Genomic DNA, 13,810 nt, shown 5'->3' on the forward strand with positions numbered 1-13,810 from the left:
ACAAGACGCCTTTAAGCAGTTACCTCCTTAATAATGAAGCCAGAATGAAAGCGGGATGATATACCAAAAAGAATGCTATGCTGGACCTTGAAATCTGGTTCCAGTCACCAGTAAGCCTAATATACTTGGCCTCAGTTTCTTCATTTGTAAAGTAAGAATAATCTTGTATTATCTCTAAAACCCCTAAATCTATTAAATACTAAGTTTTTTTAAAAAAAACCTATCAAAGAGAAATAATTGAAAAATTAAATTAAATCAAGTTTGATGCAACACAGTAAAAATGAAAATTGGTTAAAGAAACAATTTCTTGACTTTCAGAATTAGATATTCTTAATCAGCCACTTTTACTATCTCAGCAGTTATCTAAACATGTTTATTTGGTAATTATTAGAATACCTTGAAAATAAATTGACAAAGTCATGCAATATTTACTTTTATATGTTGAAATATAATTTGCTATTTTTAAATCAAGTTAGAGTCTTCCAAGACTCTAAAATAGGCTATTTCAAGGGAATTAGACATGCTCTAAGCCATTCTCCAGAAATCTTTACTTGATCTAGAATCCCCAAAACATCCAAATGAAACTGGAAAACAGCTTTTTTCCAGAAGAAATATACCAGATTCTTAGAATTTATATATACAAATTGGTTGTACACAGTGGGTTTGCCAGAGGCTTAAAAACTGGAACAAATTTTAAGAAAAACATATGAATTTGCAACTTGCTATGGCACAATATATTATTGTTATTGTTAGCAGTGGAAAAGGAATTCAAATCTCTGATCATCCTCAAATATTGCAAAGGGATATCCTCTGATCAATTTCCTCAGAAATACTCCTTTAAAATTCTTGTTTCCTCCATTAACCCATGCCTTCTTTTGTAGTAATTTAAGACTTCTTTTCCCCTTTTCAAATTAACATATGTATAGGAGGAAACTAACACTTATCAGTCATTTATCTAATACTTTATAAATAAGGCATAAAGAAACAGAATCTTAGTATATTTCCTCCAAGGAAAATAAGCTGTACTTCATTGTTGTTTAACAACTTGGAAAATAAAAGATGTCTTAAATGTGGGAATGAAGTTATCAGTAGCAAACTTCCTTTAATAAAGACAAACAATGCAATACAAGCATGCTCATCTAGCCCCCCGAAAAAAGATAAGAACAATTTATTGATGAAATGAACTAATACAAAATATATAAATTGCCCTTGCCTTTGGAACTGAGATTATAAATTTTTTTCATAGTCAACTAAGGTGTGATTAACATTTAAGTACAAAGGTTATTTAACATTTAAACACAAAGGTTTCCCCATGAGTTACTTTGGATTTATAGGATCCCTCTTACCAGCGTTTCTCTTGAAGCTGTGTTTTATGAAAGATGAGATATTCAAGCACCTTATTCAACTGGGGACTATTCTTCTGAACACAAGTCCAGGCAGCAACACAGTGCCAGAGCAGGTGGTTAATTTCATATCCTTCCTGATTAAGTTGTAAATGTTCCTGTAAATAAAATATATCTGAGAAAGAGTTCTTTGACTTGAATAAACATGAAAATAAATTTTAAATGCATAGTTTTTCTACGCCATGTTACACCAAGTGGAGCAATTTAAATACATTTTTGTAAGTATATATAGTTAATCTGAACTTAATTCTTAATAAATTCTCACATGGATCCCTTGTGTTCAATGACATTTTACTTAAATACATTTTTACTTAAATACATTTTTGTAAGTATTACTTACAAAATGTATTACTTACATGCATTTTTGTAAGTATATATAGTTAACATACTTAAATACATTTTTGTAAGTATATATTTACTTAAATACATTTACATAAATACATTTTTGTAAGTATATTTACTTACATACATTTTTGTAAGTATATATAGTTAATCTGAACTTAATTCTTAATATATTCTCACATGGATCCCTTGTGTTCAATGACATCAGTTCCACAATGTGACAAAAATCCTGTATCTGCTAAGGGACATCTATCAGACACAATTGTGCTTCTTAAAACCTATATGGGGCTTCCCTGGTGGCGCAGTGGTTGGGGGTCTGCCTGCCAATGCAGGGGACACGTGTTCGTGCCCCGGTCCGGGAGGATCCCACATGCCGCGGAGCGGCTGGGCCCGTGAGCCATGGCTGCTGAGCCTGCGCATCCAGAGCCTGTGCTCCGCAACGGGAGAGGCCACAACAGTGAGAGGCCCACGTACCACAAAAAAAAAAAAAAAAAAAAAAAAAAACCTATATGACTTAGTTCTCCCTGACACCTAGGGGAGGGAAGAGGGGAAAGTTTGAACAATGATCAAACAGCAAATTGGGTTTTAAAATATGGAGTTTCACTTTAAGGACCAAAATACTGCCTAGCTGGATGAGGTCAATGTCTGCAAAGTAACTATTTTAAAAGGCTACAAAATCAGAAAACAAATGGACTATTTGTTTTTTTCTTAGAGTGCTTCCTAACAGTTTCATAGACTTAACTGATCTGCTAAAGTAACTGGTACAAAGAAACTTGATTTTATTTTTAGACACAGCACTCCCATTGAATTTTTGTCAACAGTAAAGATTCAAATACACATCCTGTGATATGTACTCAAATTACTAATTTAGCTGATATTTTATTCTTTTATGCTCAAAAGAAACACTTAAAGAGATTCCAAAGGATTTTACAATTCTCATTTACTATACAAAATAACATCAAGACTATACTTAAAGAAAGTTTTCATGTTGAGTACTCTTAAGAGAGAAAGCCAGGGCTTCCCTGGTGGCGCAGTGGTTGAGAATCCGCCTGCTGATGCAGGAGACACGGGTTTGTGCCCTGGTCGGCGAAGATCCCACATGCCGCGGAGCAACTAAGCCCATGAGCCATGGCCGCTAGGCCTGTGCGTCCGGAGCCTGTGCTCCACAACGGGAGAGGCCACAACAGTGAGAGGCCCGCATACCGAAAAAAAAAAAAAAAAGAGAGAAAGCCAGAAGTTCATATATAAAGTTTAAATTAAGTTTAAAATTTTAAACTTAGTTTTAAGTTTCTAGTCAACTGCTTATTTAAGTCTCACAGATGTGTATTGATTTACATTATGTCAGGAACACAGACATTGGCAATAAGGGAGGAGTAAGATAAAGTCTCTGCACAAGGCTACCGACTCAGGGGAAAAATCATCCACAAAAGCAAATGGAAACCAGTCGGTGTTTAGAATGTTAGAATTTCCAAAAAAAAGCTTTATTTTTAAATAATGTAAGACATCAGACTGAGACGTGCAGACTTCAGTAAATGTACATATTTCATCTAAATAACTCAATTTTCTGCTTTGTGGTAGAGTCTCCCCCAAAAGTGGAACCCATATAAATGAAATTCTTTTCTCAAATTGCTCTAGCAGTCTGAGCCTGGATGCCTGACATCCCTCATGTTGCAAACATTAATACATATATAGGTAGATATGTTTTGAAACTTGTGGATGGCTTGACTAATTAATTTAAAACAATCAATACTTTGTTTTTTTAAAATCATGTGTTGTGCATTGCATGGCTAGAGACTATTCAGTTAGGTCAAAAATTCTCATTAACAAACTTATACACCATCACCAGAGAAAATTCCCAAAACCCTTTGGTAAAGAAATGATCAGGATTTAGATAATGAAGAATATTTAAGTTTTATTTTTAATTTTATATGATACCATTTTTACTTATCACTGAAAAAGAAAAAAGAAGTCTCTGACTTCCGGAACTGATTTGACATCAATATTACTACAAGCTGGTGTGGCGCTCACTGTCAGGTCATTTTGTTCTCCTGATGGATATAAACTCACAGAATATCAACCTCAGACAATATTGCTCTGATAAATACACAAAGCCACTTGATATTTTTGTTTCTAAGCACAGACACAAAGTCACTGTGCCACACACAAAATACCCAATCAGAATTGCCCCTGCTTTCTGGCAGCATCAAATCTAAAGAGAATCCCTGCTTCTTTAGAGCCTCCCCCAAATCACCCAACCAAAGTCCAATTCCTATAATAGACATATGCTAGCACCCTCTAACTGAGACATCACATAGTCCTTTGGGTGTGTGTTCTCTCTCTGCAACAAATAATAAAACCAGTTTTCCCAACTGCACGTGTGCTCCTGAAGGGTCCTTGAACCCGCCACACCTAGGAATTTTCCAAATAAGTGAGGCTTATCTCTTAACCATATGCATTATATCCTTATATATTTCAAGCATTTGCATGGAAATTCTGCTAAAGTTTCTTCCCTGCTTTTTCCTTTTTGCAAACGAAAAAATGTATTTGCCAAACTAGAATGAATTAAAATAATAATGATGATGATGTGATTTAATACAATCATCATGTACATCATCAGTATAGCAGACCAAGAGGAAGCAATGCTCTGAGAACCATTAGGTGGTGTAGAGTTCTTTGCCTTTACACTAAATCAGTCCCACCCAAGGTGTGGTTGGCAGATAAATCCCCTCTGCAAACTGTTAACTAGAGTACAGAAATAAAGAATATATATTTAGAAAATTTTACAAAATTTGACAGTTAATTTTCTTTTCAGTCTAGTAAAAAGATTAATGCCTATGTATTTTTTTATTTTTAATAATTTGCTATTATTGTAGTTTTTAAAGTATCAGTCTGTGACAGTCTGGAAAATTCCTTAAAAAAATGTAGAGGGATTTTTACCCTCTACACAGACAGTTTGAAAAGCACTGAGCACTGCATTAAATGACTCCCAGAGAACTAGAACTTATTTTTCCCCTTCCAACTTTTTTGGTGTATCTGGGGGTGCTTTATGACCACTTCCTATAGTTCTTTCATCTCCCCCACTTGCTGCCCGGCTTTGAGCTATGCTGGTTTGCAAACTGGCCCCCATACGTGGAGAACAAGGTTGGGGGAGACCTGAGAAAGAGGCAGGCCACTCCAGATTGGCAGGTGGCAGGTTCAACAAGCAAGGAAACTTACACAGGAGGCTTCTCTTCGGCAGCTGCAAGAGAGTAGATCTCCACACGTGCCCTCCAGAATCTTAAGGTTTATGTAGATGCTTTAACTAGGTTCAGTCACCTATACCATCCAAATAGTCTCAGCAACACATTATAGTCTCAAGGCTGCATCCTTGGAGCCAGCTCCCACTGTGGAAACGGTGGGCAGAGCATACATTCTAAAGACAGAAAGCCCACCTACCAAAGTGTTGCCAATCTGCTGTTGGCTGAGAACTCAGATAATGCTATCAGCTTGAATTTTGTGCAAATTTGAGAAGCTCTGAGTGTCTGACCAGGCTCTCTTTGATAACAAAAATGAACTCTGAAAAAAAAAAAAAAAAAAAAAAAATGAACTCTGAAGCATGGGCTCTATTGTGGCTGCTCAAAGACAGCTTTTTGAGTTTCATCCTTGTTTTCAGTTATTTGGGGGATAGCTGACATTGCCATGACAGGACCCCTAAATACAAATGCATTACCTGAATAACAGGGCATGAATCATAGGATAATGCTCCTAATTTTAAAGAACCTGTGTCTCAGTCTAACCCAATTCCTAGTAACCATTTATAAATATAGTAGAGCATAAAATGTCTCAAATTTAGATAATGCCTTTAGCTTACTGAGTACTGTACTTAAAGCACTAAAGGATGAGACTGCTAATACATTTGAATGTAAATCCTATGTTTCCTAGTTTTCAGAAAACTATTTGTACAATACTTTAGGATGGATGCAACTATTTAGTAAACGGTCTACTGCATTTTAGTTGAATTTGAATCTACCTACTCCAAAGAACCATGTTATTATTATAATGTGACAAGTGTGCTTAACAAATTCAGCTTTGCTGAAGCACAGAGTGGAAAACCCAATCCAGTGTTCAGGCTCTGCAATTCACAGAGCCAATTAAAGTGCACCATTTGTCAAAGTCAATGGAAACCCTGTGTCTGGATCAGCTTGAAAGAACATTAAAAGGAGAAATGGGTCCCAGCAGCAGGGAAAGGAGATTTCCTATTCTTATATAGAACCAACACCCATATTCTGTGTATCCTAATGCCTATATCCTACAGAATTCCTTTTTTAAAAGCAATTTTATAATAGCACTTTGAAAACAAATTATGTTTCTACTTAAATGCTTATAGTATATTAAAGTATTTTACAGTGGCCAAAATATGCTGTCATGGACCCTTTAGCACTACTGAAGGATATGAGCTGTAGGAGTAAACCCACAAATCCTCTTCTGTAGCATATGAATAATAAAGGGAGAGAGGATGAATTACAGGTATATATTTTATAGTCCCAGTTTTCTCTCTTCTTCACCCTTACTTCTCCCAGAAGTTGAGACAGATGGGTAATGAATGGGTAAATACTCAGCTGAACTAGGGAGACTGGCTTAGATTAAACTGTACTGGAGAAATGGGCTGAAACTGGAGGACAACATTAAAATACGCCATCCACCACTGAATCAGCCGAAGCAGCAATTTTCAGCAGCACTGTGGCTACACTATCTTTTATATTCTTTATATTATGAGGTAATGGGAGTAGACAAAGGAGGGCAATAAGTCTGAGAGACTAAATTCTGTTATAAACCCTTCATAGAATCTCATGTATGGTGGTGAAATAGAACTTAAAAAGACTGAAACTATGCCCCTTTGTTTTAAAAAGTGGAAAAAAGAACAGAGACTTAGTGACTTGTCCCATTATAAACAGATATATTCTTTTCATGTGTGGACATTCTTGCCTCTTTCACTTCAGACCAAGGTAGATCTTAACTGTATAGAAGCGCAAACTTCAATTTTCTTGCTGTATATGTGCACCAAGATTGACAAAAACAGATTGATTCAAGGAGAAGCAGAATTAACACTGAAAGTTGTCGGCCTGACAAGTGGAACACTCATGTTGTCAAGATTTCACAGGATCTTATTTGTTTAAAGGAAAAACACTCAAATCATCACTATATTAACTTAAGCACAATTAACTACACAGTTAAGCACAATTATTTAGTCAGCATAAGCATGTCCTTAGATAAAAATTATTACATTTAACTGCCTAAGTTAAAGTGAGTTCCTAAGTATATTTTTCAATAATTATTATTTATGTTTGCATGGCTCTTAATAATTTATAAGGCACATGCTTTTGTGTAATCTTCACAACTCTGTAGATTAGTTAGGGCAAATATGATGATGATGATGATAATGATTATGGTTGTGGTGTTGTCTTTTTTTTTGAAGTTATTCCTTCACTTCATATATATATATATATATATATTTTTTTTTTTTTTTTTTTTTTTGGCTGCACCACACAGCATGCAGAATCTTAGTTCCCCAACCAGGGATCAAACCCATGCCCTCGGCAGTGGAAGCGTAGATTCTTAACCACTGGACTGCCAGGGAAGTACCCAGTGGTGTCTTTTTTAAAGATAAGCAAATGGGGATTTGGAGAGCTTAATGGACCTACTCTGGATCACAAAGTCAATTGGTGAACAGGCCCTTCCTCTTGAGAGTCAGTGCTTTTTCTGTTGCTCAGTATCTTAGGTTATATATTTATTGTTAAAACATTTTTGAAACTTTAAAACAAGATCCTTTCTACGCATGAAGCAATGTGTGTTTATTAGTAAGCATAACCAAATGGTTCAAATGGCTTAGTATACGTCACTCTTTATATAAATGGTTTACCAAGTTATGAGCCAAAACGAAAACACTAACTCCTAGAAAGAACACAGATAGATGTCGTTAAATGTTCCTCCTTATAGGCTTAAATTTTAGATAGCTGTGGAAAGGGCCCAAGGGAAGCACAGGGAAACTGTGAAGCAGCTCACAGGCAAAATTATTTTAAAAAAGAATTTTCCTTAAATTTCCTTAGTTGTTCCAACTAGCATCATATTAAATGCATTTTTCTCCTTTTTAAGAAATTATTAGAAAAACAAAATTTCTATTTATAAATTATAAAATAATAAGTATATATAACAAAAAATAAAATAATCAAGGTTTTGAAGTGTTCACTGCTTTCTTTTGGAATATATGTGAGAAAAGGAAATAAAGGCATTACAACTCCAAAGATTGAAGTTTGACTTTTGAAGTACATCAGCAATATAAGGTATATGAACACTGGAGTTCTGTTTGTATAATCATAGCTTATTACATACCAAGGAATTATATACAATTGGGACAGATAGTTTTCTCTAATGTTGATCATTAATATCTAAGTTAGAAATTAAAAGGAGATTTTTCATATACCAGGTATTACTTTCTCAATTTTGAACCATTAAAAAAATTTCAGTTGATTTTAATAGCATATTAAATGTTATTACATATGAATCATGGAAGCATAAAAATATTACGCTTGCTCTCATTAACAGCCTGTACTTTACACACTCTCCCTTTAATAAAAATGTAATATCTTAAATGTTCATTTAAAAGTCAATCTAAATTATGTTGCAATTTTTAATTAATCAGCTGAGATGGAATCTATAAGGAAGAAGGTATTATGGCATTACTCCATTTAAAGTAGTAGTGGTGGGGCTTCCTGGGGCTTCCCTGGTGGCGCAGTGGTTGAGAATCCGCCTGCCGATGCAGGGGACACGGGTTCCTGCCCCAGTCCGGGAGGATCCCACATGCTGCGGGGCGGCTGGGCCCATGAGCCATGGCCACTGAGCCTGCGCGTCCGGAGCCGGCGCTCCACAACAGGAGAGGCCACAACAGTGAGAGGCCCGCGTGCCGAAAAAATTTTAAAAATTAAAAAAAAAAAATAAAGTAGTAGTGGTGGATACTGATGCCCCACTACTGATCCTACTAACTACTGTCCAGGAAATGTGCACATGACTTTAATGTCTGTGCTGTTCACTCCTCTCCTGCAGCTAAATTCATCTTCAGCCATGTTACCGAATTAGCAAGCATGATTATTTAAGCATAGTAATCTGATCTGATTCGTCATGCGCTAGGATATACTCACCATCTCAGAATCTACATTCTTGTCTTCCACAGGGCTAAAAATTGATTGAGAAGGGAATTCTCTTTTACATACAATTTCCATGATTTTCAGAATACACTGCACATTTGAGAAAATGTTTGGATACTTGCAATATAATTCTCCAGAGAAAGAAAGTGCTATTGTAAGAAAAATAATTTGTGAGAAATATTTCATTAACATCTCTCACTGCACTTCATTTGTCTTTTAGTTATTAAAATATAATTAAATTCAGTACTTAAAGGCTGAAACTGCTGTATATTTCCCCATCTATTGAAGATTAATAATGTTATGTATGACCCCTAGTGGTATAATAGAAAACTACAAGGTAAATAATTCATACATAAGAGTTTATATAATTCAGAACAGCAATTACATAATGGCTGAATGCCCAATTAAGTATAGTTACTACACAACAATCCCTGTAAACTTCCAGCTGAAAATAAATCAAGTCAGAATAGATACTATTCATAATGGATAATCTGATATTGTAATCAATGTCATTGCTTTTAAACCAACATTCTCCAGTTTAATTCTTTTCAAGATGTCATTGTTGTTGATTTTTAAAAATACGTAGTTTAACAACAGCAACAATTATGTCATTTAACATAAGACTGTGGTATTTAACAGAACCATCTCTGTGCTGTTCTTTTTACAAACTTTTAAACAATCTGAGTTTTAGTCCATCGACACAATGGAAAAATTAGTAATAACCACTCTTCTATTGGATGGTTGTATGGGTAGGTAGTAGCGGTAACTAATAGCCTCAGGCAGGAATCCACCTGTTGCTGAAGATGAACATGTAGCCTCAGTAGGGCTCCATTTAACAGCATGTGATAAGAGGGCAATATCTAGGATTTTATCCTTATATGAAACAAAATGTTGATGTTCTTGCGATATATCAACAATAACAAGCCAGTGTAAGAACTTGAGGTTTTATACAAATAATCTTGCAAAATGTATTTGCCACCACTACCTGAATATTTGATGAATCACTATGCTGAACACTGAGGAGTTAAAAGAGATTTATAATGTAATGAAGAAAGCAAAACAAGTGATACGGTAGACACAAATTCCTATACTGTCAATCTACAGCCATGCCTTGGTTTCAGACCCTATCAAAACTTGTATCCAAAACACTTGCACCATTACCTTCTACTCCCCTCCTCTATGGCTTTTCCCATCAAGTATTACTCCCTTTCTTGCATCTTGAGTCTCTTTATTTCTTATCCTACAACATACTAATCTTCTCCTCTTTTGACCTTGTTTTTTCATCCAAACTATTGACATATTTCTCCTTCCTTTCATAGCTAAGCTTTTTAAAACAGTTCACCACCTCTGTCTTATGCTTAAACTTTCCCTTCACTCTTTGTTTACCTCCAGTCTGAACTTTGCTTCCACTCGGTAATGCTCCCAAGAACAATGACTTTCTGACTTCAGAAACCCATCACCCGTCTCAGACCTCCTATTGTTTAATGATTTTACAGCTCTTGATAATGTTGATCTTCTTGACTCTCCCCTCTTTGGCTTTCTATATCATCACTCCCTCCTTTTTCTACTAATTCTTCTCTACTGGTTGAAGTCTGTTACTCCAATAATCTATTAAATGTTTATGTTCCCCAAGACTCTACTACTAGAATAAATTTCTCCCCCCCACCACCTCCCATTCCCAGGTTATCTCATCCACGTTAACAGTGATGACTGTCAAATGATCCATGTTGATACCCATGAAATAAGTGATTCCGAGGCTTCACTTATTTCCCTAGTTCCAAACCTCTGTTTCCAACTGGGTATATACACCTGAGTGACCTTCAAATTCAGTATGTCCAAATGTTTCTCCAAAATTCTCTCAGTTTATAGCACCATTATCTTGACCTTATTAGTCAATATGTAAAATTTAAGATTCATCCTGAATTTGTCACTTTCCCTTATATATAGTTTAGATCCAAGGAATCACCAAGTTCAGTGTTTTTTATCTCCTAAACACTGTTAAAAACTATTTTACTCTATCCATCCCCATTTTAGAAGTTCATACCTTTAACATCTCTTGCCTGTACAAACGTCATAGCTAATAGACCCCCTGCATCCACTCTCTCCTTACTCCAGTCCAGCAACTACATCACCATTAGGGTTACCTTACTAAAATATGAATTTAACTTTGTTGAAATCCAGTGAGTTAGATATTACAGATAAGAAAACTGAGCCACGGACAAGTTCATACACTTAGTTAAGTAGGAAATTTAAAAGTAAAACCCAAGCAGTCTCACCCAGAAGCTGTGCTCTTCAGTACTGCACCTATTTTCTTTCACGAAAAATAAAATACAGCCTATACTCTTTATAGTGATAGTCTGAGTTCCTCAAAATAACATAAAACATTGATAAATGTAGAAAATAAAAGACAGTCTACCATATAAATAGGGTTGAAGCCTAAGTAAGTGTTGTTTAAAACTTTCCAGGTGACTGGAAGGAAATATATAAAAAGTCATAAGAAGACCAAATAGCCAGTCTGTCAAAAAAGAAAAAAAAAAGCATTTTTGTGTTGCATCAATAAACATTTAAAAACCATAAGTAAAAGAAACCATTTTATCATTACATTTGCTTTTGATGAAACAATTTCAAATTCATTTGAGATTGTATGCTTTTGAAATAACTTTAAAACATTTGTATCAAGGTTAAAATACTGGTTCAGCAAAAAAAAATTCATAAATCATCTCTCCATTACATATAATGACCAATACTGAATACTATTTTGTTCTATGTCCTTTAGAACAGTATTTTTCAAATTGCAAATCACGCCCCTTAAGTGAGTCATGAAATCAATAGAAAGGGTATTTTTAAATAAAATAAAAGAGAAAATATGATAGTACATTGCACAGTGCCTTGTCTCAGTATATAGATGAATGTGGATTGCAATAGTTTTGAGAAATATTCTGCCTGTGCATAGTATGTTGTACTGAAGTCCCCATTCCCTCCTGAAAATACACACACACACACACACACACACACACACACACACACACACAATGTCATTACTAAATACACATTTTCATATCGTACTTCTGTGAAGTTTAAAATACATGTATAGTTAAAACTGTTTTACATAGACAACAGAAAATTAAATATCTGCAAAAATATATAAGATTTCACAGAAAACGAAAAAAAAACACACACACACTATAGAAATAAATGGAATGTAAATGCCTAAATTGCTAAATCATAAGATTACGGAAAAGGACCAAACAATAATAATAACTACCATTATATCACTATCAAGATATACATATATGCAAATCCTCTTAACATCTTAACAATGGTGCAGGGTATTATTAGATCTACATGTAAAAAAATAAAATTAAATTCAAAAGATGATTCTACCAAGTCTCAGTGCTTCACCTAAGACTATTAAGCAAATAAGTAGCATTACTGAAATTCATACCCTGGACTGGGTATATTGCATCAAAAGATATGAACTTTCTATTATAGCAGTGATTTCCAAATATTTTTATCAAAAACTTCTATCATTAAAATAAATTCTAAGAATGCACCATGAATATTTGTAAATACATCCATAAATTATAAACATGCACCATTTATCGACTTTCAAGAATAAATAAAAATAAAATGTTTATGTCATGCCAAGGGATCTCTTCGTATAAAACACTTTGATATAGTACTATGCTTCTCCAAGAGACTGAAGTTAGATGAGAAGGAAGTGGAGATCAACAGATCATTTAAAAGAATATTTTAATACTCTAAGTGAGCATATTAAAGTTGGAAATAATAAATTCATCAGAAGAAGAATAATTTAAGATTTTGCAAGGGATCGGAGAATGATATTGAAAGCAATACTTTAAAATTTTAAAGTGGGTCTGAAGAGAAAAATACACAATCAACATATCAGTTTGCAAAACTGCTATATTATACACCAATTTGGTCATGAGTTTCACTTTATCCAGAAGTGAAACTCTATACAACTGTGCTTGGAAAAATGGTTTTAAAAGCTTTCATCTGTAATATTCTGAAAAGCCAGATTTTTGTTGAAAAATCTGCCTGTCTTTATCTCTAAGGAATTCTGGAACTTTCTATGCATCTGTCCTCATGTTTCATTTGTGTACATACTCTCTCTGTAGGGTGACAACTTAAGCTTTGCCTCCTAAATTTCTGCTAGTCAGTTTCTTTCACTGCTCACCTGTCTTTTCTTCCTTTATTCTTTCACCCCTTTCTTTCCTTCTCTTTTCATCTTTTCTTATCTTCATTTCTCTGTTATCTAACCATGAAATAGAAATGCTGAATAATACTTATTATGTATTACATTGTAATCATTGGTGATGTGTTTTATGTTCTTTATAGAAGATAGAACACTTTATATTCCTATCTAAAATATATTAAACCGGGTTTCCCTGGTGGCGCAGTGGTTAGGAGTCCACCTGCCAATGCAGGGGACACGCGTTCGAGCACGGGTCCGGGAGAATCCCACATGCTGTGGAGCAAGTAAGCCCGTGCCTCACAACAACTGAGCCTGCGCTCTAGAGGATGCGTGCCACAATTACCGAAGCCCGCGTGCCTACAGCCCGTGCTCCGCAACAAGAGAAGCCACTGTAATGAGAAGCCCACACACCACAACGAAGAGTAGCCCCCGCTCACTGCAACTAGAGAAAGCCCACGCACAGCAATGAAGACCCAACGCAGCCAAAAATAATTAATTAAAAATAAATAAAAATAAAATAAAATCTATTAAACCTACTGTTGCTTATATGTTATTCCTATACTTTAATAAGTAGACGTCAGTAGTTAAGATTCTACACTCAGAGGTAAACAATGAGGAAAGAATGCACACAAAATTGGAAAGTAAGTAATATTAGGGAATCAGGTATT

General features: G+C 35.0%; 1 protein-coding gene across 1 annotated transcript in view; it reads right to left on the minus strand.

The window, feature by feature from the left end:
- Nucleotides 1-13,810, minus strand: part of TMEM232 (transmembrane protein 232) — a gene marked incomplete at its 5' end in the record, with an annotated part of 213,606 nt that overhangs the window by 190,309 nt on the left and 9,487 nt on the right. Inside the window, 4 exon segments of the mRNA XM_059062356.2 lie at nucleotides 1,347-1,480; nucleotides 8,921-9,075; nucleotides 11,343-11,399; nucleotides 11,402-11,441. Of these exon segments, the coding sequence (XP_058918339.1) occupies nucleotides 1,347-1,480; nucleotides 8,921-9,075; nucleotides 11,343-11,399; nucleotides 11,402-11,441 (386 nt within the window).

This window comes from Kogia breviceps, chromosome 4 (assembly GCF_026419965.1).
Source record: "Kogia breviceps isolate mKogBre1 chromosome 4, mKogBre1 haplotype 1, whole genome shotgun sequence".
Lineage (NCBI taxonomy): Eukaryota > Metazoa > Chordata > Mammalia > Artiodactyla > Physeteridae > Kogia > Kogia breviceps.